General features: G+C 37.4%; 1 protein-coding gene and 1 long non-coding RNA gene across 2 annotated transcripts; both read left to right on the top strand.

Annotated features, from left to right (window-relative positions):
* Window positions 1-12367: 12367 nt before the first annotated feature.
* On the top strand, window positions 12368-13686 carry LOC110779590 (uncharacterized). The gene is made up of 3 exons (XR_002531174.2): window positions 12368-12630; window positions 12848-13053; window positions 13440-13686. It is a non-coding gene; the product is annotated as an uncharacterized lncRNA (long non-coding RNA).
* Window positions 13687-19477: 5791 nt separating this feature from the next.
* LOC110791467 (9-cis-epoxycarotenoid dioxygenase NCED6, chloroplastic) lies at window positions 19478-21456 on the top strand. Its single transcript, XM_021996218.2, has one exon. The coding sequence runs from the start codon at window positions 19579-19581 to the stop codon at window positions 21445-21447; it is 1869 nt and encodes a 622-aa protein (XP_021851910.2). The 5' UTR covers window positions 19478-19578; the 3' UTR covers window positions 21448-21456.
* Window positions 21457-25809: the final 4353 nt, after the last annotated feature.

The following is a 25809-nucleotide window of genomic DNA, read 5'->3' as shown; positions in this document are numbered from 1 at the left end:
AAATATTATCGGAAATAGAAATATTGCCAGAATCGGAAATATTGCCGGAAACGGAAATATTGTCAGAATCGGAAATATTATCGGAATCGGAAAATAATTCCGGAAACGGAAATATTAAATATTTGTTCGAAACGGAAATTAATTCCGGAATCGGAAATGTTAAATATTGTTCGTATCGGAAATGAATTCCGGAATCGGAAATTTAATCGGAAGCGCATCGTACGAATAAGCATCGGACGAGGCCTGCCGGACGAGGGCCCAACACGAAGCCAGGCCATCGCCCAGCAAGCCAAGCGCGCCACACAAACAGCCAAGGCCACGCCAGGCCCAGCGCAAGGCCAGGCCCAGCAGGCCGTGGCAGCGCGCACAGCGCGCGCAGCGCGCGCGGGTGCTTGCGTGGGCTTGTGGCTCGCGCAGGCCTCGCTGCGTGGGCTGCTGCTCGCACGCACGCATGGGCGGCCCATCGTGGCTGCCGTGTGTGTGTGCGTAAGTGTTTGTGTTCGTGCACGATTCCTAAAACGTGCAGAGTTCGGTTAATGATTAAATTCCTAATTCTATTTGATAAATTAATTAAATTAGAGTTCTTGTAGGATTCTAGGTTTTAATTAATTTGTATCTGAATAGGATTCCAATTCCCTTTCCATACCCCTATAAATATGTGGCCTGGGTTCACAATTTATAACGAGTTTAAAAGTATTCAAAGTGAGTTTTTGAGAGAAAAATTCACCCACACATCTTGCTCAAAAGTGCCGAAATTTCTAGTACCTTAAGGGCGATTCTAGTTGGTCAATCTTAAGGCGGATCCGGACGTGCTGTGGACTATCTACGGAGGGACGACACTTGGAGTCCTAAAGACTTGTTCTTGTTCGGTTCGGGCGCAGCTAGGGAGGGCACGCAACAAAGAGTATGCATCTAAATTATGCTATATGATTATGTGTAAATAATATGTATTCCTGGGTTAATGGTTGTTTCCGCATGATTTATGTAATATCATATGTATCATAACCTAACAGTGGTATCACGAGCCCCTTATTATTTTCATAATCTAAATTGCATGAACATGGTTAAATATTACAAATTTTCAAGAATTAAAAGGGGTGATTAATTTTCGTAATTGTTAATTAATTGCAAATTGCGTTTATTTAATTATACGTACGCAGTTTTTCGGCAGTTTCTTCGTTACTCATCCAAATCGAGTGATTTTTGTGTCAATTCCGCATGTAAAAGGCATTCTAAAATTTTGACAAAAATAGAATTTTTCTGCCGAACCCAGAATTCTCAAATTCGAAGCCTAACTATGACTTTTCGAAGGTTTTAGTTTTTCGAATGCAAAATTTCGTAAATTTAAGATGTTAAATTAAATATTTGCGATTCTTGTTGATAAATCTTGAATTTTTGATTGACCTACTGTATATGTTTAACAAGTTTGAATGCCTAGTCTTGTTAATTATGCAATCTAATTTGTAATTATGATTAATTTGTTGAAAATTAGAGTAATTTAGAATTAATTTGATTTTCATAATTAATTATAATTTAATTAGAAACCTATGATTAAAAACCACCATAAAAATTGTAAATTTATGATAAATTTTAAATTTTTATGACCTAGACTTGAATCCAGAACAATCGGAAATCAATTGAATAATAAATTTTCGATTTTTCGCCCTAAAATTATGAAATTAATATTATTTATTAATTTGTCATTAATTTTAAATATAAATTTTAAATTTTTATGCGATTCGTTCATATAACTTGCACGCACAAAGCAATGGACGCTTCGTGTTACCCTTAAGGGGTGTTGTATAATGCGGGCATGCGACGACGAGCAAGGGAGCTCGTCGCCCGTGCGGCACGAATGCAATGAGCAAGGGCGTAGTGCACGAGCACAAGGCAGCAGCCCTGCCTTGTGTCGTGGGCCACGAGCAATGGACGAATGGGCATGGGCGATGGGCGAGCCAGGGCAGTCGCGTGTGGGCAGCAAGCGAGCTGCGCCACGACGAGCACTGCCTCGCGCAAGAGCGCGCAGCCTCGCGCGCAGCGAGCGCAAGCTCGTGTGCCACGAGCGCTGCGCCCAGCGTTGCTCGCGCGCACAGCGAGCGATGTCGCGCGCCCAGCGAGCGATGTCGCGCGCACAGCGAGCGGTGTAGCGCGCGCAACGAGCGCTGGCGAGCGCGCATTGCGAGCAATGGCTCGCGTGCGACGAGAGCTGGCGCGCGCGCAGCAAGCACCACAGCGTGCGATGGCTTGCGATGGAGATGCAGCAGCTATGCAACGAGCGCATGGGCTGCGCGCACATGGCCAGCGATGGCTGTGTGCGTGCGGCCCATGGGCGTGCAATGCGTAGGGTGTTTGCGTTGCGATTAGATCGTTTTGAATGTTTAATTTGAAAATTTCAGTTCTCGTAATTTTAATTAATTTTAAAATTAATAGTTTAAATTAATTTCTTGGATTTTAATTTTGAATATTGTAATTACAATAAATTTTATTTATTCTAATTATTTTACTAAAATTAAAATCATGAATTAATTTAAATAAACGACTGAAAATAAATTAAACTTTTTGGATTCAATTATAAATTTATATGAGCTTTAAATTTTAATTAAATTTGTATGTTTCCGGTTAGACTAGAAATACATTTTTATGTTTAAAATTAGTAAAGCATATGAATTTATTGGTTTAAGTGGGAGCGCTTTTTAGTCATAAACTCTTGATTAGGTCTACAAATCCTTAAGGTTAAAACAACTTGATTAGAATTAATAAGGACTGAATAATTGGTAGATTATTGGTGCCCTTGATTAATTGCTGCAAATGTTTACGTGATGCATAATGTGTTTTACTAACCAGCTATGTGGGCCATTCATGATAATGAATGGGTGAATGGTATATATTGTATATGTACTGTTTTGCAGGTTATGAAGTGACTAGTATGGCCCAAATAGGATAGAAAATATGGTCTGCGTACCATTAATTTGAATGTAATTGGTCTAAAGTACCAAAGTTATTTTTCAATTCAAATATGGTCTGCGAACCATCAAATAGTTGTAATTAGTTATAGCTTATCCTATTTGAAGAAAATGGTGCCTCCCACGGAGATTTTCAAGACGGACTTTGAAGTCAAAGCTTCAAGTCGGGCCATACTAGATCACAAATATCTTATGCATGTTTTAAGTTATTTATTGCTTTTAAATATGTCTTAAAATGCATGAGATCAAAAGCTTGATTATGTTGCATGATTAAGGATTTTAGTTCACTTAAAATCTAACCAACATAGTAAGAGCCTTAAGTTCCAAACTTAAAAATTGAGTTAAAAGGTGCCATGCCAAAATATACACTTGCTTGGATATCCTTTACATCAATCTAGTAATAGTTTTCGCTCAGCGAGGTGTTACTTATTGGTCCTAAAGGGGCAAGGTACACAAATAATTGTGAGTACATGTTAGTTTTGGTGAAACTCAACGATATAAGTAAGGAGTCCTTTTATGTCGTGGCAAAATCGATAGGTTTACCTAATAAGTTCTTAGACGTACCTATCAACCAAGAATAGTTTCTAGACTATTAGCAAAAGGCTTTTGCTTACCTAAGATGTTCTAGGATTAAGTCGACAAACTGTGCTTAGTTCTTCAATGATTTTAGGATCTTGGAATCATTTTATTCACACCTGCCGGAACACATAACTTGAATAAAATGCTTAATAAACATTGAATTATGCATGTATGCTAGAATTTAAGTTTATTAAGAGAAACTGTGAATGGTTATTTATTTGTTTATTCTTTTCAATTGTTGTTTTTAATATGGCAAACAACAATCAAAACATCATCATGGGTTCTGAGCTTATGGTCAAGCTGAACCTGACAAATTTTCTTGAATGGGAAGCTAAGCTAGTTGAAATAGTCAAACTCAATGGACTTGAGTATGTACTGTCACATCCCATGCCAAGCTACTATGCCAGAGACATGACCCCTGAGAGATTTTACGCCTGGGATGCGGATCTCAAAAAGGTTATGAGTCTCATGCTGAACAATATCCCTGATGATTGGGCAAAAAGGTTTGTAGCCTATGAACCTTTTACGCTCATCAAGAATCTGAGGGATATATGTCGTGGAAGTACGGAGGACAGGGACCTGAACGTCCATGAGTTGATTGAATCAATGTCTGGTCTAAAGGTTAGTTCTCCCAACAGGTGTTATAGGATGGAGGTCCAAGAAACACATGTTCAGCTCCTTCGCACTAAACAGAGGGTAGGCATCCCACTGAGGTTCCATGTGGATCTTATGTGTTCATATTTTGATCGCCTAAGTCTACTAGGAACACCAATAAGCGAAAGGATGGCAGTCTCTGTCTTGCTCAATTCACTACACAGTGGGTTTGGTCGCTTCAAGCAACTATACCTAAGTGAACCAAGAGAAGAAACAGTTGCAGAATTTGTTCACCTTGTCAGAAAGGCTGAAATAATACTGGACTGTGAAGCCAAAGATTTAGTCAAGGCTAGAAAGAGACCGTTCAAGAAAGGTGGAAAGTCCAAGGGCAATGCTAAATCAAAGCAGGATAAGTCCACATCAAGCTGTCTTTATTGTGATGGAATAGGCCATTACAAAAGAGAATGTCCAAAGCTAAAGGAAGATCAGAAGAACGGAACAGTCGTTCCATCTTCAGGTATTTTCGTTATAGACTGTATACTTGCTAATTCAACTTCTTGGGTATTAGATACAGGTTGTGGCTCACACTTATGTTCCAATCCACAGGGACTAAGAAGAAGTAGAAAGTTAAGCAAGGGTGAAGTCGACCTACGAGTGGGAAATGGAGCACGGATTGCTGCATTAGCTGTAGGAACTTACTATTTGTCGTTGCCCTCCGGGCTAGTTTTGGAACTGGAAGAATGTTTCCATGTTCCAAGTCTTACTAAAAACATCATTTCAGTTTCTTGCTTAGATGCTAAGGGATTTTCCTTTTTAATAAAAGACAATAGTTGTTCGTTTTATTTTAAAGAGATGTTTTATGGATCTGCTAGATTAGTCAATGGACTTTATTTATTAGATCACGACAAACAAGTATATAACATAAATACCAAAAAGGCCAAAAAGGATGATTCAGATCTCACCTATCTGTGGCATTGTCGATTAGGCCATATAAACTTGAAACGCTTAGAAAGACTTCAAAAGGAAGGAATTCTAGAACCATTTGACTTAGAGGATTATGGTAAATGCGAATCATGTTTACTTGGCAAAATGACAAAGCAACCTTTCTCTAAAGTTGGAGAAAGAGCAAATGAACTATTGGGTTTAATCCATACAGATGTATGTGGACCAATGAGTACAAATGCTAGAGGTGGTTTCAGCTACTTTATCACTTTCACTGATGACTTCAGTAGGTATGGTTATGTCTACCTAATGAAGCATAAGTCTGAATCCTTTGACAAATTCAAGGAATTTCAGAGTGAAGTAGAGAATCAATTAGGCAAGAAGATTAAGGCACTGCGGTCTGATAGAGGCGGTGAATATCTGAGCTATGAATTTGATGACCATCTGAAAGAATGTGGAATTCTATCAGAGTTGACTCCTCCTGGAACACCACAATGGAATGGTGTGTCGGAACGGAGGAACAGAACCTTGCTAGACATGGTCAGGTCAATGATGGGTCAGGCCGAACTTCCATTAGAATTTTGGGGACATGCACTAAACACAGCTGCACTCACTATAAATAGAGCTCCGTCTAAAGCTGTCGAAAAGACTCCATACGAATTATGGTTTGGAAAGCCTCCAAATGTGTCTTTTCTTAAGATCTGGGGATGTGAAGTATACGTCAAACGATTAATTTCAGACAAACTTCATCCAAAATCTGACAAATGTATCCTTGTGGGCTATCCAAAGGAAACAAAGGGGTATTACTTCTACAATACATCTGAGAACAAGGTGTTTGTGGCTCGAGATGGTGTCTTTTTGGAGAAAGATCACATTTCCAAAATGACAAGTGGGAGAAAAATAGACCTCGAAGAAATTCGAGTCGAACAACAAACTCTAGAGAATGCTCAAGATGACATTCAGGATGAAACTCAGAGATCTTTAGAAGAATCTGGTGAGAATCATGGTCAATCTAGAAATGTTACCCCGCGTAGATCGCAAAGATATAGATCTCAACCGGAAAGGTACTTAGGTATTTTGACGAACGAGAGCTATGACGTTCTATTACTTGAAAGTGATGAACCTGCGACTTACAAACAAGCTATGACGAGCCCTAGCTCCAAGCAATGGCAAGAAGCCATGCAATCTGAATTAGACTCCATGTCTGAAAACCAAGTATGGGATTTGGTCGATTTGCCAGATTGCTACCAAGCCATTGGAAGCAAATGGGTTTTCAAACTGAAAAAGGACAAGGATGGGAAACTTGAAGTTTTCAAAGCTAGATTGGTTGCAAAAGGTTACAGGCAAGTCCACGGCGTGGACTACGATGAAACCTTTTCACCAGTTGAAATGCTAAAGTCTATTCGGATAATGTTAGCAATCGCTGCATATTACGATTACGAAATATGGCAGATGGATGTCAAAACTGCTTTCTTAAACGACGTTTTAACAGAAACTGTGTTTATGACACAGCCTGAAGGATTTGAGGATCCAAAGAATGCTAAAAAGGTATGCAAGCTAAAGAAGTCAATCTACGGATTAAAGCAGGCATCCAGGAGCTGGAATATACGTTTTGATGAAGCAGTCAGTGACTTTGGTTTCATCAAGAACGCAGACGAATCTTGTGTATACAAGAAGGTCAGTGGGAGCAAAATTGCTTTCCTAGTATTATATGTCGACGACATATTGCTTATCGCAAATGACATTCCTATGTTGAACTCTGTCAAGATTTGGCTTGGGAAATGTTTTTCGATGAAGGATCTAGGAGAAGCACAGTACATATTGGGCATCAAGATTTACAGAGATAGATCTAAAAAGATGACTGGACTTAGTCAAAGCACTTATATCAATAAGGTGCTTGATAGGTTCAAGATGGCGGACTCCAAGCGAGGCTACCTACCCATGTCTCATGGAATGACTCTAAGCAAGACTCAGTGCCCAAAAACACTTGATGAGCGTAGACGAATGAATGGGATTCCATATGCATCATTGATTGGTTCAATAATGTATGCTATGATATGTACACGCCCGGATGTTGCGTACGCACTCAGTACTACGAGCAGATACCAGTCAGACCCAGGAGAGGCGCATTGGACTGCTGCCAAGAACATTCTGAAGTACCTGAAAAGGCACAAAGATGACTTCCTGGTCTATGGTGGAGATGATGAATTAATTGTTAAAGGCTATACGGACGCAAGTTTCCAAACCGACAAAGATGATTTCAGATCACAGTCTGGGTTTGTCTTCTGCCTCAACGGAGGAGCAGTAAGCTGGAAAAGTGCTAAGCAAAGCACCATTGCGGATTCTACAACTGAAGCGGAGTACATTGCTGCACATGAAGCAGCAAAGGAAGCTATATGGCTAAGGAAGTTCATAGGTGAACTTGGTGTAGTCCCCTCCATTAAAGGACCAATAGCCCTGTATTGTGACAATAACGGAGCTATTGCACAGGCAAAAGAGCCTAGACACCACCAGAGAGTCAAGCATGTACTTCGTAGATTTCACCTTCTACGAGAGTTCGTTGAAAGAAAAGAAGTCGAGATAAGCAAAATTGGAACTGATGACAACATATCAGATCCATTAACTAAACCTCTGCCGCAGGCGAAGCACAACTCGCACACTGCAGCTATGGGAATCAAGCATATTGGAGAATGGCTTTGATGTCTCTGTTTAATGTTTTAAAGTTTTAGAGTTTAAATCTTTGTAAAACATTATTGGTTAATCATTCACAATAAATGAAAAGAATTCATTTTTCCATTTAATTTGTGGTTTATTAAATGATGAGTCCCTTCAATTTGACGATATATTCAAGATAGACTGTCAGGACCAGTCCTGTGACTAAGAAATGTCTATCAAGTGAACTTGAATGTCAAAGGTTGAAAATGGTCCCTAATCGGAGTTTTCTATAAAATTGGACGCATAGAAAACGTTAGACGATTAGAATGCAAGATGACTAGTAGTTCTGTTTCTTGAACTATGTGGACATGGCAATGTCATAATCATTTGCATAGATACTTACTTTGGGAAGACTAGTATCGGACAAGACCTATGAAACTTTACTGTAAGAGATGAAGATCTGTCATAAGTAAATTTCATTAAATTATTAGACACTAAATCCTCAATACCTGAGTGATTTGAGATTACTTGTTTGAGAACTGGTTACTTTGACGTTGACCAACCGTCGCACCGTAAAAGGAGGCTATAAAGGCAACGCTCAGGTAATCACCTATCAAACGAAGTCTAATCTCAAGATCGCAAGATTGGGATTGTCCTCCCATAAATGGGGATGAGATGCTTAAAAGTTGTACAAGGCCACTCGGAGAGCTAGAAACTGTGAAATGCATGGCCGTGCTCAGATGAATCATAGGCTATGATTATCTGTCTATTTGATCAGTTGAACTCTGAAACCGAGGAACACCTCTGGACATAATAAGGATGACAACTCTTACCTTATGTTCAAGAGCAAGCATCGAGCGACAAAGGAATTAAGAAATGCACACTTGTCCCTAAGGACAAGTGGGAGACTGAAGGAAATAATGCCCTTGGTCCAAGTATGCATTCTATGTTAAGTCTAATAAATGCGGTTCAGTATTAATTAACAAGTTAATAATTCAGTGAGATCAAGTGAGCTGAATGCCTAGCTAGAGGCCGCTTCAGTTCAAGTGGAATTAATGATATTAATCCACAGCTTACTCTTGACTGAACCCGTAGGGTCACACAAATAGTACGTAAACGGATCAAGTATTTAATGGCATTAAATACTCCATCTATGGATATTCGGAATCGACGGATCTTGGTTTCAGTGGGAGCTGAGATCGTCACAAGCAAGAAATGAATACTCCGGAAACGATGATATTGCCGGAAACGGAAATATGGATCGTATCGGAAATATAAATATTATCCAAGTCGTAGATGTTGCCGGAAACGGAAACATGGTACGTATCGGAAAATATTATCGGAAATAGAAATATTGCCAGAATCGGAAATATTGCCGGAAACGGAAATATTGTCAGAATCGGAAATATTATCGGAATCGGAAAATAATTCCGGAAACGGAAATATTAAATATTTGTTCGAAACGGAAATTAATTCCGGAATCGGAAATGTTAAATATTGTTCGTATCGGAAATGAATTCCGGAATCGGAAATTTAATCGGAAGCGCATCGTACGAATAAGCATCGGACGAGGCCTGCCGGACGAGGGCCCAGCACGAAGCCAGGCCATCGCCCAGCAAGCCAAGCGCGCCACACAAACAGCCAAGGCCACGCCAGGCCCAGCGCAAGGCCAGGCCCAGCAGGCCGTGGCAGCGCGCACAGCGCGCGCAGCGCGCGCGGGTGCTTGCGTGGGCTTGTGGCTCGCGCAGGCCTCGCTGCGTGGGCTGCTGCTCGCACGCACGCATGGGCGGCCCATCGTGGCTGCCGTGTGTGTGTGCGTAAGTGTTTGTGTTCGTGCACGATTCCTAAAACGTGCAGAGTTCGGTTAATGATTAAATTCCTAATTCTATTTGATAAATTAATTAAATTAGAGTTCTTGTAGGATTCTAGGTTTTAATTAATTTGTATCTGAATAGGATTCCAATTCCCTTTCCATACCCCTATAAATATGTGGCCTGGGTTCACAATTTATAACGAGTTTAAAAGTATTCAAAGTGAGTTTTTGAGAGAAAAATTCACCCACACATCTTGCTCAAAAGTGCCGAAATTTCTAGTACCTTAAGGGCGATTCTAGTTGGTCAATCTTAAGGCGGATCCGGACGTGCTGTGGACTATCTACGGAGGGACGACACTTGGAGTCCTAAAGACTTGTTCTTGTTCGGTTCGGGCGCAGCTAGGGAGGGCACGCAACAAAGAGTATGCATCTAAATTATGCTATATGATTATGTGTAAATAATATGTATTCCTGGGTTAATGGTTGTTTCCGCATGATTTATGTAATATCATATGTATCATAACCTAACAGTTATGACATGACACATTCCGAGACGACTACTAGGTTGAGTGCATGTTTTTCTAGACACACGAGTGTTGTGAGTTTGGGAGGGCATTGTACACATATATGTTGGGAGGGGAGCGAACGGGTACATTTTTTATCCGCCACATAAATGAGTGACGAGTGTGTGAGCACTAGTCTTGAATTCCATTGTACACTTGTGGTTCGCTTTGCGTGACGATTGTTAAGGTGGATTGGCGATTGAATGAATTTGATTGGTTGACATTGATGCATGCTTGTTAGATTTTACCTCGAATTATGTCTTTCATTTTGAATTATGTTGGGGGTGAAGTTGGTTTTGTGTTCATCGATAATTTCCTTGCTTAGGGACAAGCAAGGATCTAGCTTGGGGAGGTTTGATATGCATGTTTTATATAGTATTTTTACCCCCGTCCCTTAGTACTTTTATGTGTCAAACGTGCTCTTAGGAGCCGTTTCTAGTACTAATGTGTGTTATTGAGTGTGCCTTGAGTTTTAGGTTTGATTATGAGAAATCGGTCTTTTTAGACCCGTTTCATGTTGATCTAGGCCACTATATGAGCCCGAGGAAGTTCGGGACCTCCATCGTCAACTTTCGGGAGCCTTGGATGCTTATGGTTGAGCCCCGAGAGTTAGACTCGGTGATATGGGTGAGCTACATTGAAGATTGCAAATCGCCCTGGAAGCTGAGGGCGAAATGCAACCATCGGGCGGAATTGAAGCAATTTGGATTCATCAACGCGAGCCCGATTGGGCGGTCATCCTGGAGCCTATGTGGAGAGTTCACAAACCGCCCGATCGGGCCGACTATCGAGTGGATCGCCCGATCGGGCGAAGCGACGCCAACCTCCTGCACTTATGCGCGAGTTTTCTTTCCGGTTTTTGGCTTGTATTTTGGGCAAACTATAAATACTAGCCCCTTATATTTTTAGAGACATCTTATTTTCTAGTATTGAACCTTAGTATTATTTTTCCTTAGCCTAGTTTTCTCTCTAGTTTATGCAAAAACACTTAGTTTAATTCTCAATAAAAATTCAAGCTTTCACTTCCCTTTGTTCTTCAAATAGGTATTATTTCTTATTTCAATTCATTGTCTTGCTTTAATAATGATTTCAATTATGATTATTGCTTTGTTTATTGTCAACATGCTTGAGTAGTTTAATTTCTAGGGTTGGGGATCCATGAATAATATGAAGGGATGATTGAATGATTATGATTGTTGGCATTGTAATTGATTCCTATTGATTGGTTTATTTCACTATACAATTAGATTTGCGCAGGTTTAATTGTGGTAGTTATGCAATATCAAATTAAGATTCGAGAGATGCAATTTGATGTTTAGGCTTGTGTCAATAGGCGGAATTAGAGTTAATACGTAGCGAGAGCCCGTTAATTCTAAGTCTATGATTAGTATCGACTTGAGAGAGCATGCTAGTCTAATTAATTACTTTGTTGATTATCGTGATTGTTCAATGTCCTGGATTATTATTTGTTGGCGAACCTATACCCTAGATTCCTTAATATATTGATTCATTCTTGTTTAATTATCGTTCGTAGTCTTAGCATACAAACCATCAACCAACTTTTGTTCACAATAGTCTAGATTAATTAATTGATAGTAGAAAGAACGCCTGTTTCCCTGTGGATTCGATCCTGACTTCCCTTGCTACCTAGCTAGTGGACCTTAGGTTATTTTTGATTAGGTGATACGACTTTAGCCTGTCAATTTCCCTCCTAAAATTTTGGACACGTCGCATCACGTGCCACCTAAACAGGATTTTCTAATTTTTTTTTAAAAAAACCCTTAACCCCTCTCTCCTCTTAACCCTTAACCCGGATTCAACAGTTGATTGGTTTAACCCAGTCATATCAATTGCTGATTATTTTTGACGAACTTCGAATGGAGAGGTATGAGGGATCAACAATGGTGGAGAAGAGGTAGAAGAGAAATGATGAACAGAGGAGAGAGCACTACTACAAAATTGGGAAAAGGAAACACAAGATATTAAACGCCTCGACGACACGACCGTCCTCTATAGAATAGAAAGCGGTTAAGTGAGAAAACCGTTTCCTGAATTAAAATCAAGGAAACGCATTTGACTGCCCACTGTTCTCTATTCCTTTTTTTAAATTAAATATTTTGAATATAGGACGTTATCCACCCAAACCGTACTCTATTCCCTATTTCATAAATTTCCGCTAATATTATAGGACTATAGGACTATTTTAAACGTTTTAGTTCTCGCGCTTAAAATTTTTGTGGCCATCTTATTTTTTTAAAAAGGATTATGGACAACTTTAATTCCAAAGTGCTTCCCTTTATTTTTATCAAAACCCTAGCCCCCTAGGCCCCCAACAGTCCAACACACCTCATTTTGCCTCCACAGTTTTCTTCAATTACTTTCTTCATCCTTGCACTGTCATCTCTGTCTTCCTTCGCACCTGTTTTTTTTCTTTCCGTTTCTTCAGATCTAGCTTTCAAAGTCTCCCTCATGAACCTCAGATCGTCATTTAAGATCATCATCAATTGTTAATCACATGCAAGTACAACCAAATACTTCTGAATTGCAACTTGATCTGATTTTTTTTAGTTCCACTATTTTCATGCTTCTAATTTTTTGTTATTGAAGTAGTTTGATGTTCATTCCAGAATTTTCTCAAAATTTTCTACTTCTCGATGTACATTTTTGAATCTCAAATGTTTTTTTCTGTAAAATTAATTAAGCACTAATATTGATCTTATTTTGTTTTTGTTTTTCAGAATTTTGTTCGCATTTTCTTCATCTCGTGTGTTTGAAATTCGGACATTAGGCGAAAATCTGTTGAAAGGGTTTCGACAACAACGAAGGATGTTAATGGGTTAGGAATCAGATCTTACATAATGGGTTGCAAATGCAAGTTAATGGTTTTCTTATGGGGATTAATCCTCGTATAATTAGGAACAAACAAACTTCAAGATATCTGAAAGTATGCCCTCTTTCTCTGATTTGATTTTTCGTTGCTTTTTAATTTGGGTTCTTGTTTGTTTCAAATGGGTTTTTATGATGTTTAATTTGTTTTCAGAGTTATAAATGGACTGTTAATGGTGTTTGACTTGATTTTAATGGTGCACTACTTTATTTTCTTTGAGTTCATTGTTTAAAATTTGTGATATTTATGATCAATTGTGCTAGCATATTTCAGAAACAGCTAGTTTTTATTTTGATTCAGGCATGTCCGATCATCTAAGAACTGAATAATTTGTTAATATTCCTTTTTGTGATTCAATTAAATAAATGTACAAAGTACTTCGTACTTGTTTATCACAAATCACTCTTTTGGTCTAACCTTTTTTTTCTTGCTAATGATTTCAGGTTTAAGTTGTTTCCGGGTCGTAGCGAAGATGGTGATTTCGGATGTTGGTCGTTTAGTGTGTGCCATAAGGGTTCTTATTTTATAATTAAATTGTTCTTTGAAATTGTATACTCTAACAATCTAACTTATAATCATTTATGTTAATTTTTGTAAGTTTGTAATATTTTGATGATTTTAATTTCAAAGTGTTATAATTGTAATTTCAAAGTGTTAAATTAAATGTTAATGATAGAAGTGATAACTCCATATTCTTCTTTATTCATAGAATAGGAATATATATGCAAAATACAAGTGTAAATCTTCAGCAATATTCTAGCCTAATTATGACGTTGATCATGGCGTAAATCATGGGCTGATGATATGCTAAGTCTACTGATTCTATACTACCCATAATTAGATGATATGCATAATATATGCTTTACATATTTAGTTTATTTACATAATCTATTACTTAATAACAATTGGTATTAGAACACGTGAAAGTGGGAAGACTGGGCACTTCCGAACCCTAACCCGAAACAGCTTGCTATCTTAATATTAAGCATGAAGTATATAGTACGCCTATGTACGGAAGATGTTATGTATCTCAATATTCAATAGGAAGAATAGAGGACGTTTATGTATATAAGGGGCGCTTTATTATAGAGTATAGGAGACGGTTATGTACGTTAACCGTTCTATATTCCTCCTTCATTTTCTAATTTTAGGAAGAGAATAGAGGACGCTTATCTCTTATCACTGTACTTTATAACTAGGTATATAAAACGCTTCTTTTACCCGTATTATAAACTTTATAGTGCGCTGAGTTGGAGAACGCCTCTGAGGCGTTTTATAAAGTGTATTTCAACAGTACTCTATGCCCTTTTTTGTAGTAGTGGAGGAACGAAAATTGCAGAGATGAAGCAATTAATTCGCAGAGGAGAGAGGAACGAACATTAGAATAACAATTAAAAAAAAGGAGGGGGAATAAAATTGTAAGGGTTATATTGCCACGTAAGGGTGAATACCGGTTACAACAGGTTATTAACTTGCTGGGCTTAATAATAATAGTTGGGTAATAAAGGTTGAATTATTTAGAAATATTGCATAGGTATGCTTAATTAAAGAAAACCGGGCAAATGTTAGATTTATAATTACAAATTTTCCTAAGTTAAATAAGTTTCAATATTAGTAATATTAATAATAATAATAATTTATAATTATTACTATTATTATTATAATTTAATTCTTATTATTATTACTATTATTATTATATTATTATTATTATTATTATTATTATTATTATTGTGATTCTTACTATTATTATTATTATTATTATTATTATTATTATTATTATTATTATTATTATTATTATTATCCGACATGACTCTACCCCATTCGATATGCATGTACTCGAGCATTAAAAACCCGATTCCATTTTAACCCAAACTCGTTTTAACAAGAACGCGTTTCAACCCGGACACTTGGACCTTGTTTCAACCATTGTTCTTCTTATTGTTATTATTTATTATATTTATTATTATTATTATTTATTATTATTATTACTATTATTTATTATAATTTTTATTATTATTTTATTATTTTTATTATTATTTTATTATTTTTATTATTATTTTATTAGTATTATTATTAGTCATAATAAGTTCCAATCAGGTTTGATAATCAATTTCAATAAGTTGAGATAAGTTCAAGTCAGATAAGTTGAATATGACACATCCTATATAATGTTAGATATAATTAAGGTACTCGTATATATGAGCTAGCCCAACTTCGTCTCACAAATTATTCTTGTAAAAAGAAAAAAGTAAAGACAGTTTCATATCCTTTATTTTGATTTTGAATCTTATAAGAAGAAATGTTAAAATAAAAAGAAAAAATTGACTTTTACCATCTAAAAAAATTGATAAGTTGTGTTTTATCACCTAAATATATAGAAATAGTATTTTACCATCTAAAAATTTTAAAAACGTGTTTTTTACCACATGTACGTTAACGGCAAGATGGACGGAAACATTATGTGGGCCTCATTCCAACGGCAATATTTACAATTTCCTTCTCTTTCTACCAATTGAGGTTGGCATGAGTGGTTAAGGGCCTCTTGCTCCTTAACCAAGGTCTCGGGTTCGAGCCTTGGGAATGGAAAAAATCTCAACTGGGAGGGATGCTGCCCATCGAGGTACCCATGCAAACTCCCACGGGAGATTACCTCGCCGAAGGCGGTGGGAACTCCTCGTAGTAGAACCAAAAAAAAAAATTTCCTTCTCTTTCTCCCACGATTTTCATGTGTATAAACTACCATTTGCCCTTGCTTCTCATTAACTCACATAATTTCATATAAAATTAATGATTTTTTCATATTTACCACCTTTTAAATTTCAGATTTTCGTATTTACCACCTTATAAAATATAATTTCATATTTACCATCTTAAATTTATGAAATATCTGTATTAACCACTTTTAACGGATTTCATTCAATTTGTCGTCCATCTGAGCCCGACTTTACCAATTTATTTTAATTTTCCTCCTTTTTCATTAGGTTTCCAATACAAAAAGTTAGGTAACTAGGGCCTATGAGAGTTGATCATGGGCGGGACGACCATTAAGCCTGGTCCATCAGACCCGTTTAAATAGCGCGGTTGGACAACGATTTTGGAAAAAAGGAAAATTTTGGACGGGCTAAACCCGACCCGTTAATGTTAACAGGCAGACATGGACGAGATAATATTTGTCGCGGACAAGCCTGCTCGACCCGTTTATTAAATAAATTAAATTTATTTTATAATTTTTTTTAATTAGTCAGTTATAATTGTAATTTTTTATAATTTTGTAAGTAATATTAAAACATTGAATTATTGACTTTTTCATTATTAACTTATCTATTTAAGACAAATAATTTGATTATTTCTCATACTCTTACAAGAATATCCCACAATTTTATTTTTTCACTTTGTTTTATAGGATGAAACTCGAAAATTTAGAGATAATTTAAGCAAAAAAAAAACTTAAACCATAAACATAAATTGATTAATTATTTAGTAAATTTTTTTTAATGATTTTTAGGACCGTTAGCTCGTGGGCAAGCCTGGACAGTTTAATATTCGGGTACAGACAAGAAGTCAAGCCCGCAAAAAAGGGCTTATTTTTTCCATTCTAGGCCCGTTGGACAATAAAAAGTAAATTTAGGTCCGGCCCGCAACCTTCCAAACACGCAAATGATCCCCTCTACGACTATGTTGACGCAAATTTGGATAAAATTCGTCAAAATATGGTAAATATAAAATTATATTTTACAAGGTAGTAAATTTAAAACTTGAAACTTAAAAGGTTGCAATTGATTAATATCAAAATATCCTAAAATAAATCATAGTTTAGGTGGCAATTGATTAATATCAAAATATCCTAAAATAAATCATAGTTTTGTGCATGTGACAATTTCGTATGATATTTAAGTTCGTTTTGTAGTATGTAACAAATGATTGGTGTTAATGAGATTGAATTTATAAGGAATTCGATTGATTTTCAATTTTATGATAGTAGTGATGCCAATTTATCCAAATTAGTTTTTGAGCTCGTTCTTTGAACAGGTAATTATATTAGTGGTTATATATTAAGCCGTCTTTTGAAGTGTTAAATTTTATTGAGGGTTTGTCATTTTATTTAGTGGAATATATGATTTATATATGAGCTAAATTTAAAATTGAAAAATATATAAATTAGATGGTGAATTAATATTGAGTGTTAAAGAGAGAGATAAAGTGGAAGAGATTGAATGAATATATGAACTAAATGGTGAATTGACGTTGAATGAGGAAGATGAAGGGGAAGGGTTGTTAAAGTTATAAAATGCTTCGTATAACAAAATGAAAAATTGGAAAAAGAAAATTATGGATGACAGATGGGGTGACACGTGTCATCTAATAATCTATGAAAGATGGGTGACCCGTATCATCTAATGGTATATGGTTTTCTTTTTTATAGACTAGGTATAGATTGTCTGTTTTTACTTATACAGTTTCATTACAATCTATATACTCCCTCCGTATTTATTTAAGGGATACACTTGTCTTTTCCGGCCGTATTTATTTAAGAGATACACTTGCCATTTTTAGTAACTCATCAACCCCACCATCTAATTAAATAGTGCATCTAATATACCCTATCACCCACCATCCTATTAAACAAATAATTTCATAAACCCACCCCACCCTCTACCCACCAAAATAACATGGTCCCCACATGTTTAATTATTAATATTTCTATCCAACCCCACTTGATTTATTATTTTATTTCATTCAATTATTCTTCTTAATACCCATGCCCGATCAAGTGTATCTCTTAAAAAAATACGGAGGGAGTATTACTATTTGAGGGAGTGTATTTGGGTGAAAACAAAAATTTACAACGAAAAAATGAAAGTTTGGATGTGATTGCATTACCATGCATGGACATTAATTATGCTGCTATTTTCTTATAACTTATACTTAGATTCATTCTTATTTCCGTCATTTATTATCGGTTATTTAAAAAAAATGTTATTTTTTATAACCCTAGCCTCTATTAGCGAATTTTGAAGGGGCTTTCGTTGATTTATCGGTGAAAAGCCTCAATCTTTATTGTCTTGTTGATTTATTCCTTTAATATTTTTGTCTTTAGGTTATAATAACACTTCTTCCTTGTGCGATGAACTTTTCTCCCTTGATAGATCGACAAGGTTTTTCTTTTCTTTCGAGATTTTTTTTTCTTATAGGTTATTTTGTAGATCTATGTGTACGAGTGAAGATTATTATTGGTTGAAGATCAAGAACGTTAAGATGAAGATCATATTTCAATTGCTAACAACAGGCATTATAGATGTTGTGTCATTGAAATTCGATTATGGTTGGAACACTACCATATCAAGGAGTATATGTTATTGTTTATGGATAGTTATTGTTGTAGAAGTCGTATGATGATTTATTAATGATAATTTTTCTATTCTCTTAAAAAAAATGTTTTTTTGTTGCATCATTTTACCCATATTTTCAGCCCTACAAATGAAATATGCATGTACCCGCTCAAACGAAGTCACATTCAAAGAAAGATACAACCATATAAAACATTTATCATAAGGTTTCAAGTTCGAACCCTATTACCCCTCCTATAAATCCTAAGATAAGACCCATCAATTAACTTCCTTCATCTCAATTTAACGTCGTATATACTAAGATTTTCACAGAGTAATTTATGTGATACTCCGTAAGTTGTTACATGCTTATCCGTTACTCCATATATTAATAAAAAAAATAGACAAGATGAGAAATAGTGGATTAAACTTCTAATTGAATGTGAGAGGATGTGGGACCATAGCTTAAGTGGGAAAAGAGATGTACTCCCTCCGTTCCTTTAAGTTATTTCCGGTTGGAACCGGGGAGAGAATTAAGAAAATTGGAATCTTGGTTTGTGTGTAAATGTGTAATGATTGGGTGTAAGAGTAATGATTGTGTGTAAGATATTGGAATAAATAAAGGAAAGAGAAAATAATAAAGAAATAAGGTAAAGGGGTGATATTTATGGGGAAAGAGGGGATGATAAGTATGGGTTAAAAATGAGATGAGAGGGTAGTTTATGGGAAAGGATTAATGAATTAATATTGGGGGTTTGGAATTTTAGGTTAGAATATGAGTAGAATCTTTAGGTATTTTGGTAAATAGAACAGAATATAAGGGTATTTTGGGAAAAAAAATATAGCAAAAAATAGTATAGATTCAGACTGAGAAGAACATTTAGGAACACCCAAAATAGAAACGGGAATTGAAGAACATTTAGGAACAGAGGGAGTAATTAATAAAATTGAAACGGACGTAATGAAAAGGGATACGATGATTAATCAAATTAGGATGGAGGGAATATTTAATTTGATGATTATATTTTTGAGGTACTTGACATTCAAATTAGTGTTGTCTCCCAAGAAGAAGTAAAAGTGATGAGTCAACTTAGTTGCTAAGTCATCTAGCATCAGCTTAGACACTAAATTCCAATAAAATCAAATACCCATGCACCATAAAATATTTCCCTATTTATACACACATTAATCCCTAACATCAATATAAACACGTACGCTTCAATTCATTTCTGTATCTCTCTCTTTCCAAATAGCCATGCAAGTTATCACCCACTTCCCTAGTAGTAGTAATACTACTACAATAGAAAACCTTACTAAAAATAAATCAGCACTTCCCTTTCATACTAATTATAGTAACTCATTTCCATCAAAAATCACCTGCAAGCTCCTAATAAATCCTTCCAAGTATAAAACTAGAATTATTTCTCCTCCTCCTACAAAATTAGACCCACTTCCTAAACACCTAACCCAACCACAACCGACGTTGCCCCTAATTCCAAATTACCAACCTACCCTCAACCCATTTCAAAGACTTGCTGCATCGGCCTTGGATAAAATAGAGAAATCACTTATCCTAGACCAAGAAAAAAGACACCCTCTACCAAAAACGGTGGACCCGGATATTCAATTATCAGGAAATTATGCTCCGGTTCAGGAATCCCCCGTTCATGCTGGTTTAGAAGTCATTGGGGAAATTCCATCCGGTTTACATGGAGTCTATTTAAGGAATGGAGCTAATCCAATGCTCCCACCTTCTGGTGCTCACCACCTGTTCGACGGTGATGGGATGATTCACGCCGTTAATCTTCGACCAGGTAATCAACCTACGTATAGCTGCCGGTACACGCAAACTAACCGGTTGGTCCATGAATACGCGGCCGGGAGAAACTTGTTCCCTAAACCGGTTGGTGAGTTGCACGGTCGGACCGGATTGATTCGGCTTGGCTTATTCTATGCACGTGCGGCTATCGGTTTAGTTGATCCGACACGTGGCATAGGAGTGGCTAATGCTGGGCTAGTGTATTTTAATGGGAGATTACTTGCTATGTCGGAGGATGACTTGCCATACCACGTCAATATCAACGGTGGTGATGATGAAGGTGGTGGTGTTGATTTGGAGACGATAGGACGGTTTGATTTCGACGGGCAGGTAAACTGCCCGTTGATTGCGCACCCTAAGGTGGACCCTAACACAGGTGATCTTCACACACTTAGCTACGACGTTCTACGTAAACCGTACCTCAAGTACTTCAGATTCGATAAGTGGGGTCTGAAGACACGTGAGGTATCCGTGCCACTCCCTCAACCTACGATGATTCATGACTTTGCCATGACTCAAAATTTTGTAGTCATCCCAGATAATCAAGTGGTATTCAAACTATCCGAAATGGTTCGAGGCGGGTCACCTCTTATGTTTGATCCGAATAAGAGGGCCCGGTTTGGGATCCTACCGAAGGATGATACTAATGGGTCTAGTATCCAATGGATCGAGGTTCCTGATAGCTTTTGTTTTCACTTTATGAATGCATGGGAAGAGAATGAGGGGAAACACGTAGTTATAATTGGGTCGTGCATGAGCCCACCCGACTCAATCTTCAACGACAATGATGACCCGACCCAGATTGAACTTTGTGAGATTCGTCTAGACCTTGAAACGGGTAAATCAACCCGGCGAGTGATAGTGTCGGGTGTGAATCTAGAAATAGGGCAAGTAAATAAGTATATGTTGGGGCAAAAGACAAGGTATGTATATATGGCAATAGCGGAGCCGTGGCCTAAATGTGGTGGAATCGCTAAAGTTGATGTAGTGACAGGAGAAATGACTAAGTTTATGTATGGTCATGAGAGATATGGTGGGGAACCGTGCTTTGTACCCGCTAAGAAACCAACTACTTGTACTAATTATGGTGATAATTATGATGTAGGAGATGATTGTGAAGATGAAGGTTGGATAATGAGCTTTTTGAGGGATGAAAATGTGGAGAGGTCGGAATTGGTAATTTTGAGGGCAAAGGATATGAAGCAAATTGCATGTGTATGCATGCCTTCTAGAGTTCCTTATGGTTTCCATGGCACCTTTGTTGACCAAAATCAATTAAGTGTACAAAAAATAATCACTAATTAGTACTTTTTCACTATTTTAGAGGATCATAACTAAGTAGGCAACTTAGTATATATTTATGGGTGAAGAGACAAGATAGATAGTCAAAGCTTCCCAGATTATAGATGGGTAGGTAGAATATATTTTGGTTGTTTTAGGTTGCACATATTATTACGTCAAGAAAAGCTCGTGTAAATAAGTACAATATAATGTTATATACAAGCTTACCTTTTATCAAAAGAAAAAGTACAATATTAATGTATATGTAATAAATTAATTATGTATTACGATATCCTAGCTTCAACTTCCTCTTCAATAAAACACCCCCCTCCCCCTATATTCACTTCGATTAACTCTCACATTATTCATTTTTATGAACTTGGGTGACAAATCAAAATTCACAAACTTATTTATATACGAGTGTTTATGCCAAATTTCGTATGGACGACCTTTGGTTGGGACATAGACGACTAGATAAAATAAAGTATGCAAATGACAGGAAATAAGTGACAGAAAACAAAGAGAGACAAGACAAGAGATGGTGACGCGGAAAACCCGAAAGGGATAAAAACCGCGGGTGGCAATGAGTCCACCAATCCACTATGTTGCTGGCGTAAAAAGCCATGTTAAGTACAAGTACATTGGTATGTTTGCGTATATGTAAATGATGCTAATAATAAGACATAAGTAAAAGATAATGGGATGTCAGATGCGTGAAGAAAGTACATAAGCGGACGATGTGCTTGGGTCGGGAAGGCTTGTCGAGGATCGGTTTTGTGTTACGGCAGTAGGTTTACTATTAGGAAAAATATTTGGTTTAGTGTCTCTTGGCTAAGAATAAACAATAGTAGTTTTTGAGTATAATGCCCTTTTTTCCTCCTTATAGCTAAGGAAATGGAGTATTTATAGCAAAATGTACGTGGGTATGCTCAGGTGAAAAGATGCATCATGGAGTGTAGCTAAGTAGTGGTTAAACAATAGTAGTGGGGATAATGGATATTAGTGGGATAAATGGAAGAAGGTAGTGGTTAGATATGGGGAGTATTTAGGTTTCACCGTAGGTATTCGGTCGCCATTCTTGTTGTAGGTAGGACGTATTTATATAGCTCTGGGTCTAGCCTTGTTGAGGGAATAATGTTGTTAGCTCCTTGATATCCTCAACTGTTTGCTTAATAATCTCTAACTAATTTGACCTTGCCCTCCAAGTATTCCTTGATTCAGCCACAACGACTCCCTAAATGTAGGAGTTAACCGATACGATCTTATTCACGTTGATCCGTTCAAACGTTGACCTCACGTCGTATAAAACGACCCATAACAATAGCCCCCATTTTTCTAATTGTAGCGAGCCGAAAGTTAGAAAAATAATCTTCAAAGTCAGTCACCGCGTTCATTTGTTGTCGATGCTAATCTATCATTGTCTTCGTCCTGTCCGTCGTCTTCCATACTTAATCTTGATCAACGACGTCGCAACTTGGTGTCATCCATGATTTCTGACACTTGATGTCGTCATGCGTATATTGGCGTCTTCATGTCGGCGTTGGTGTCCTCAGCTTAATTAGATGTAAACATGACATCTTGTGAAAGAATCCTTTCTCTTAACGAGCGTAAGACAACAAAATGTAATTCTTAAAAACCCGTGTGAAAACATGTTTAAGACATAACGTTAGTTAGGTATCCGGTGTCATGGCTAACTTTTGTATCTTCGTCTGACGTTTGATAATTGCGGGCGTCACGCCCATCTGTTGTGCCTTAGTCCGTCGTTCGACGTTTACAGGCGTCGTGGCCACCTGTTGTATCTTAGTCTGTCGTCTGATGTTTACAGGCGTCATGGCCAACTTTTGCATCTTAGTCTGTCGTCTGATGTTTACAGGCGTCATGGCCAACTGTTGCATCTTAGTCTGTCGTCTGATGTTTACATGCGTGCTTCTATTGTCGTTGTTGTGTGACATCTATCATGTGTAGGAGATATAAGCCTCTTCGTTTGTTCGTAGTCGTGCGAAGAATTTATAGAAGGAATTCGTGTCGAGTGTGCATATGGTTGAATCGTTTTAGACGGTTTGCAATGTCATGTTAGGATAGGTAGAAGACGACTGACAAGAAGGTGGGCGAGGTGTCAAAAATGTTAATGGTCAATGACGGGGAGAGATTTAGAGAAGACAATAGTTGAAATTTGTGGCGACTAAGTTGAAGTTATAGGTGAATGAAATGAATGGTTTGAAGCAACCATATGACAATTGTCAAGAAGAGTCGAAGGGTTGTGAGGTTTCCTATAACACGAGGACAAGGGGTAGGATGTTTGGATGGCGCAGCCTATGGAAGGAGACTTTAGCCTATGGATTTTCAGAACAACAGTTTAAGTGAGACATGAGCATTCTGGGTTGGCTTTGTTTGTCGTCAGTGTTGAGGGGAAAGACGTGTGTTTTTCTGCTTTGTATTTGGCGATTGGTTAGGCGTTTGGACAAGCGTCGAGGGTGCATACACGTTGTTAGCTTAAAATGTTGTTGACGATGTCTCTGTTGTTCGCAGTGGAATAGATGTCACCTGTGAGGTATTCAGAGAACGAAGTTATGTGCACATAAATAGTACCCGCGTCGTCTAAAGTGGTCGCGCTTAGAAGTGACATGTCGTTGTTGGGATCCAATAAGTTTAAGGGTCATGACCTTGGAGACGTCGTCGCTTGTAGTTGATAGCGTCGTTCGTTGATGTCGTCTTCTGATGATATCGTTCGTTGTTGTTGTCGTTGGTGATATCGTCAACAAGTGATCTGTAGAGAATAGAAAAGGTAGAGGTGGACGTTCGTGTGATGCGATGTTAGCGGTGATTTTCAAATAAATAAGATGAGACATAAATATAATATAATTGCGTTTGGAAAGATATATTCAATGCGACAGATATCAAAAACTGAAATTGAACTTTAATCGCAGTGTAGTGAAAAATGTAATAACTTAATTAACGCACGAAGTAAGTGTTAGATATTACTTAATATGGGCTCGTGTAACGAAATTACGTCGTGTCGCTGACTGTCCCTTGATGACGATTCCACAATCAACAGCATTGTCCTGATGTCGTGACACCTCCCGTCGCCGATCTTGTTTTCGTTCCTGAGATCATTGTCATCGCTTGTACCATCGTCGTCACACCTGGTGTCGTCCCGTCACGTTGAATGAGATTGACGCATCGCTGGTCTTGACACTGTCCATTCTAACGTTGGTTGACTTATTGGTTGATCCTCGCAATGTGGCACAAGAAAGATCATATGGTTAATGTGAATTCCTTATACTGTCTTAAGTGGACTTTTTCTTAACGTCTTTGGTAAAACCATTTGACAAACTTACATTACAATATGTCGTAAATTATGTGAACTCTTTATAAATTACCTTTCTTGTTATTCGGTTGACGTCCTATCACTTGTCGTCTTTGGTAAACCCAATGACTTTTCTTTATCCGCCTATTTCGACATGTGATAGTGGTTGAGCCCCCAATGTTTGTACATATGTCTTAGCGTCGTACCGGTTACCAAAATCTCATGACAAGATCACCATGAAAATAAATTGTATCACATCGTTAGTTAAATTTCAGAGTTGTAACAAGTACATTAAACTAAACAGGAGTATGTACTATCTTGCCCCCCCTGTGGCGGCTTTAGGAAGATATTATGGCTGAAGTCGGCCACAGATATGATGACGTTTGTTTATATTTGACGCCGTACATGCGTGCCAGCATGATGCAACCTCTAAACGTCCTATCAAGTCAAACTACCTCAAAACGATTTGATAAAGTGGTTTAATCATTAGAGAAATCGAGAAATTCATGGTGATGCAATAATTTATTAGTTAACTTGATGAACGTTGAATACGAGACATATTAATACAAGAGAACAACAATGAATGAATTGAAATGAGAAAGTGTGTGAAAAATAGTTTAGAAGTTACTCATGTGTCATCATGGTCATTGACGATGATTATTCGACATTCCGATTACCTTAGCTTTCTCGGTAGCTAGTCTGGTGGCGTCGTGTCATCGGTCATTGCCATCTCGTGGCGTCGGGGCATATCATCATGATCAAGGTACTCTATTGTCATTAATATACATTCTAACGCGTATAGTCGCGGCATGTCGTCAGTGAATGAAAAATAGTTATCATGGATGATATGTGAGAAAATTTCAATATGGTATGAGGTGTTAGTTTATAAAATTTTGACGTCACTATTGACATAAATGAATTGCGTCACTCATACCATTCGATTGTGTTGATGACCCTCGCGATCTGCGATGTACATGGCAGCGACAATACGTATATATTATAAATAAAAGATAACTTACTTCGAAAGTATGTTCGTACCTTTAGCCCCCAATGAAATTCATGTATCAACGATCTGTTGG

The sequence above is a fragment of the Spinacia oleracea genome, chromosome 2 (genome assembly GCF_020520425.1).
Source record: "Spinacia oleracea cultivar Varoflay chromosome 2, BTI_SOV_V1, whole genome shotgun sequence".
In the NCBI taxonomy this organism is placed as follows: Eukaryota; Viridiplantae; Streptophyta; class Magnoliopsida; order Caryophyllales; family Amaranthaceae; genus Spinacia; species Spinacia oleracea.
Note: the sequence above shows the minus strand (reverse complement) of the source record. Positions and strands in the feature narration are given on the sequence as shown.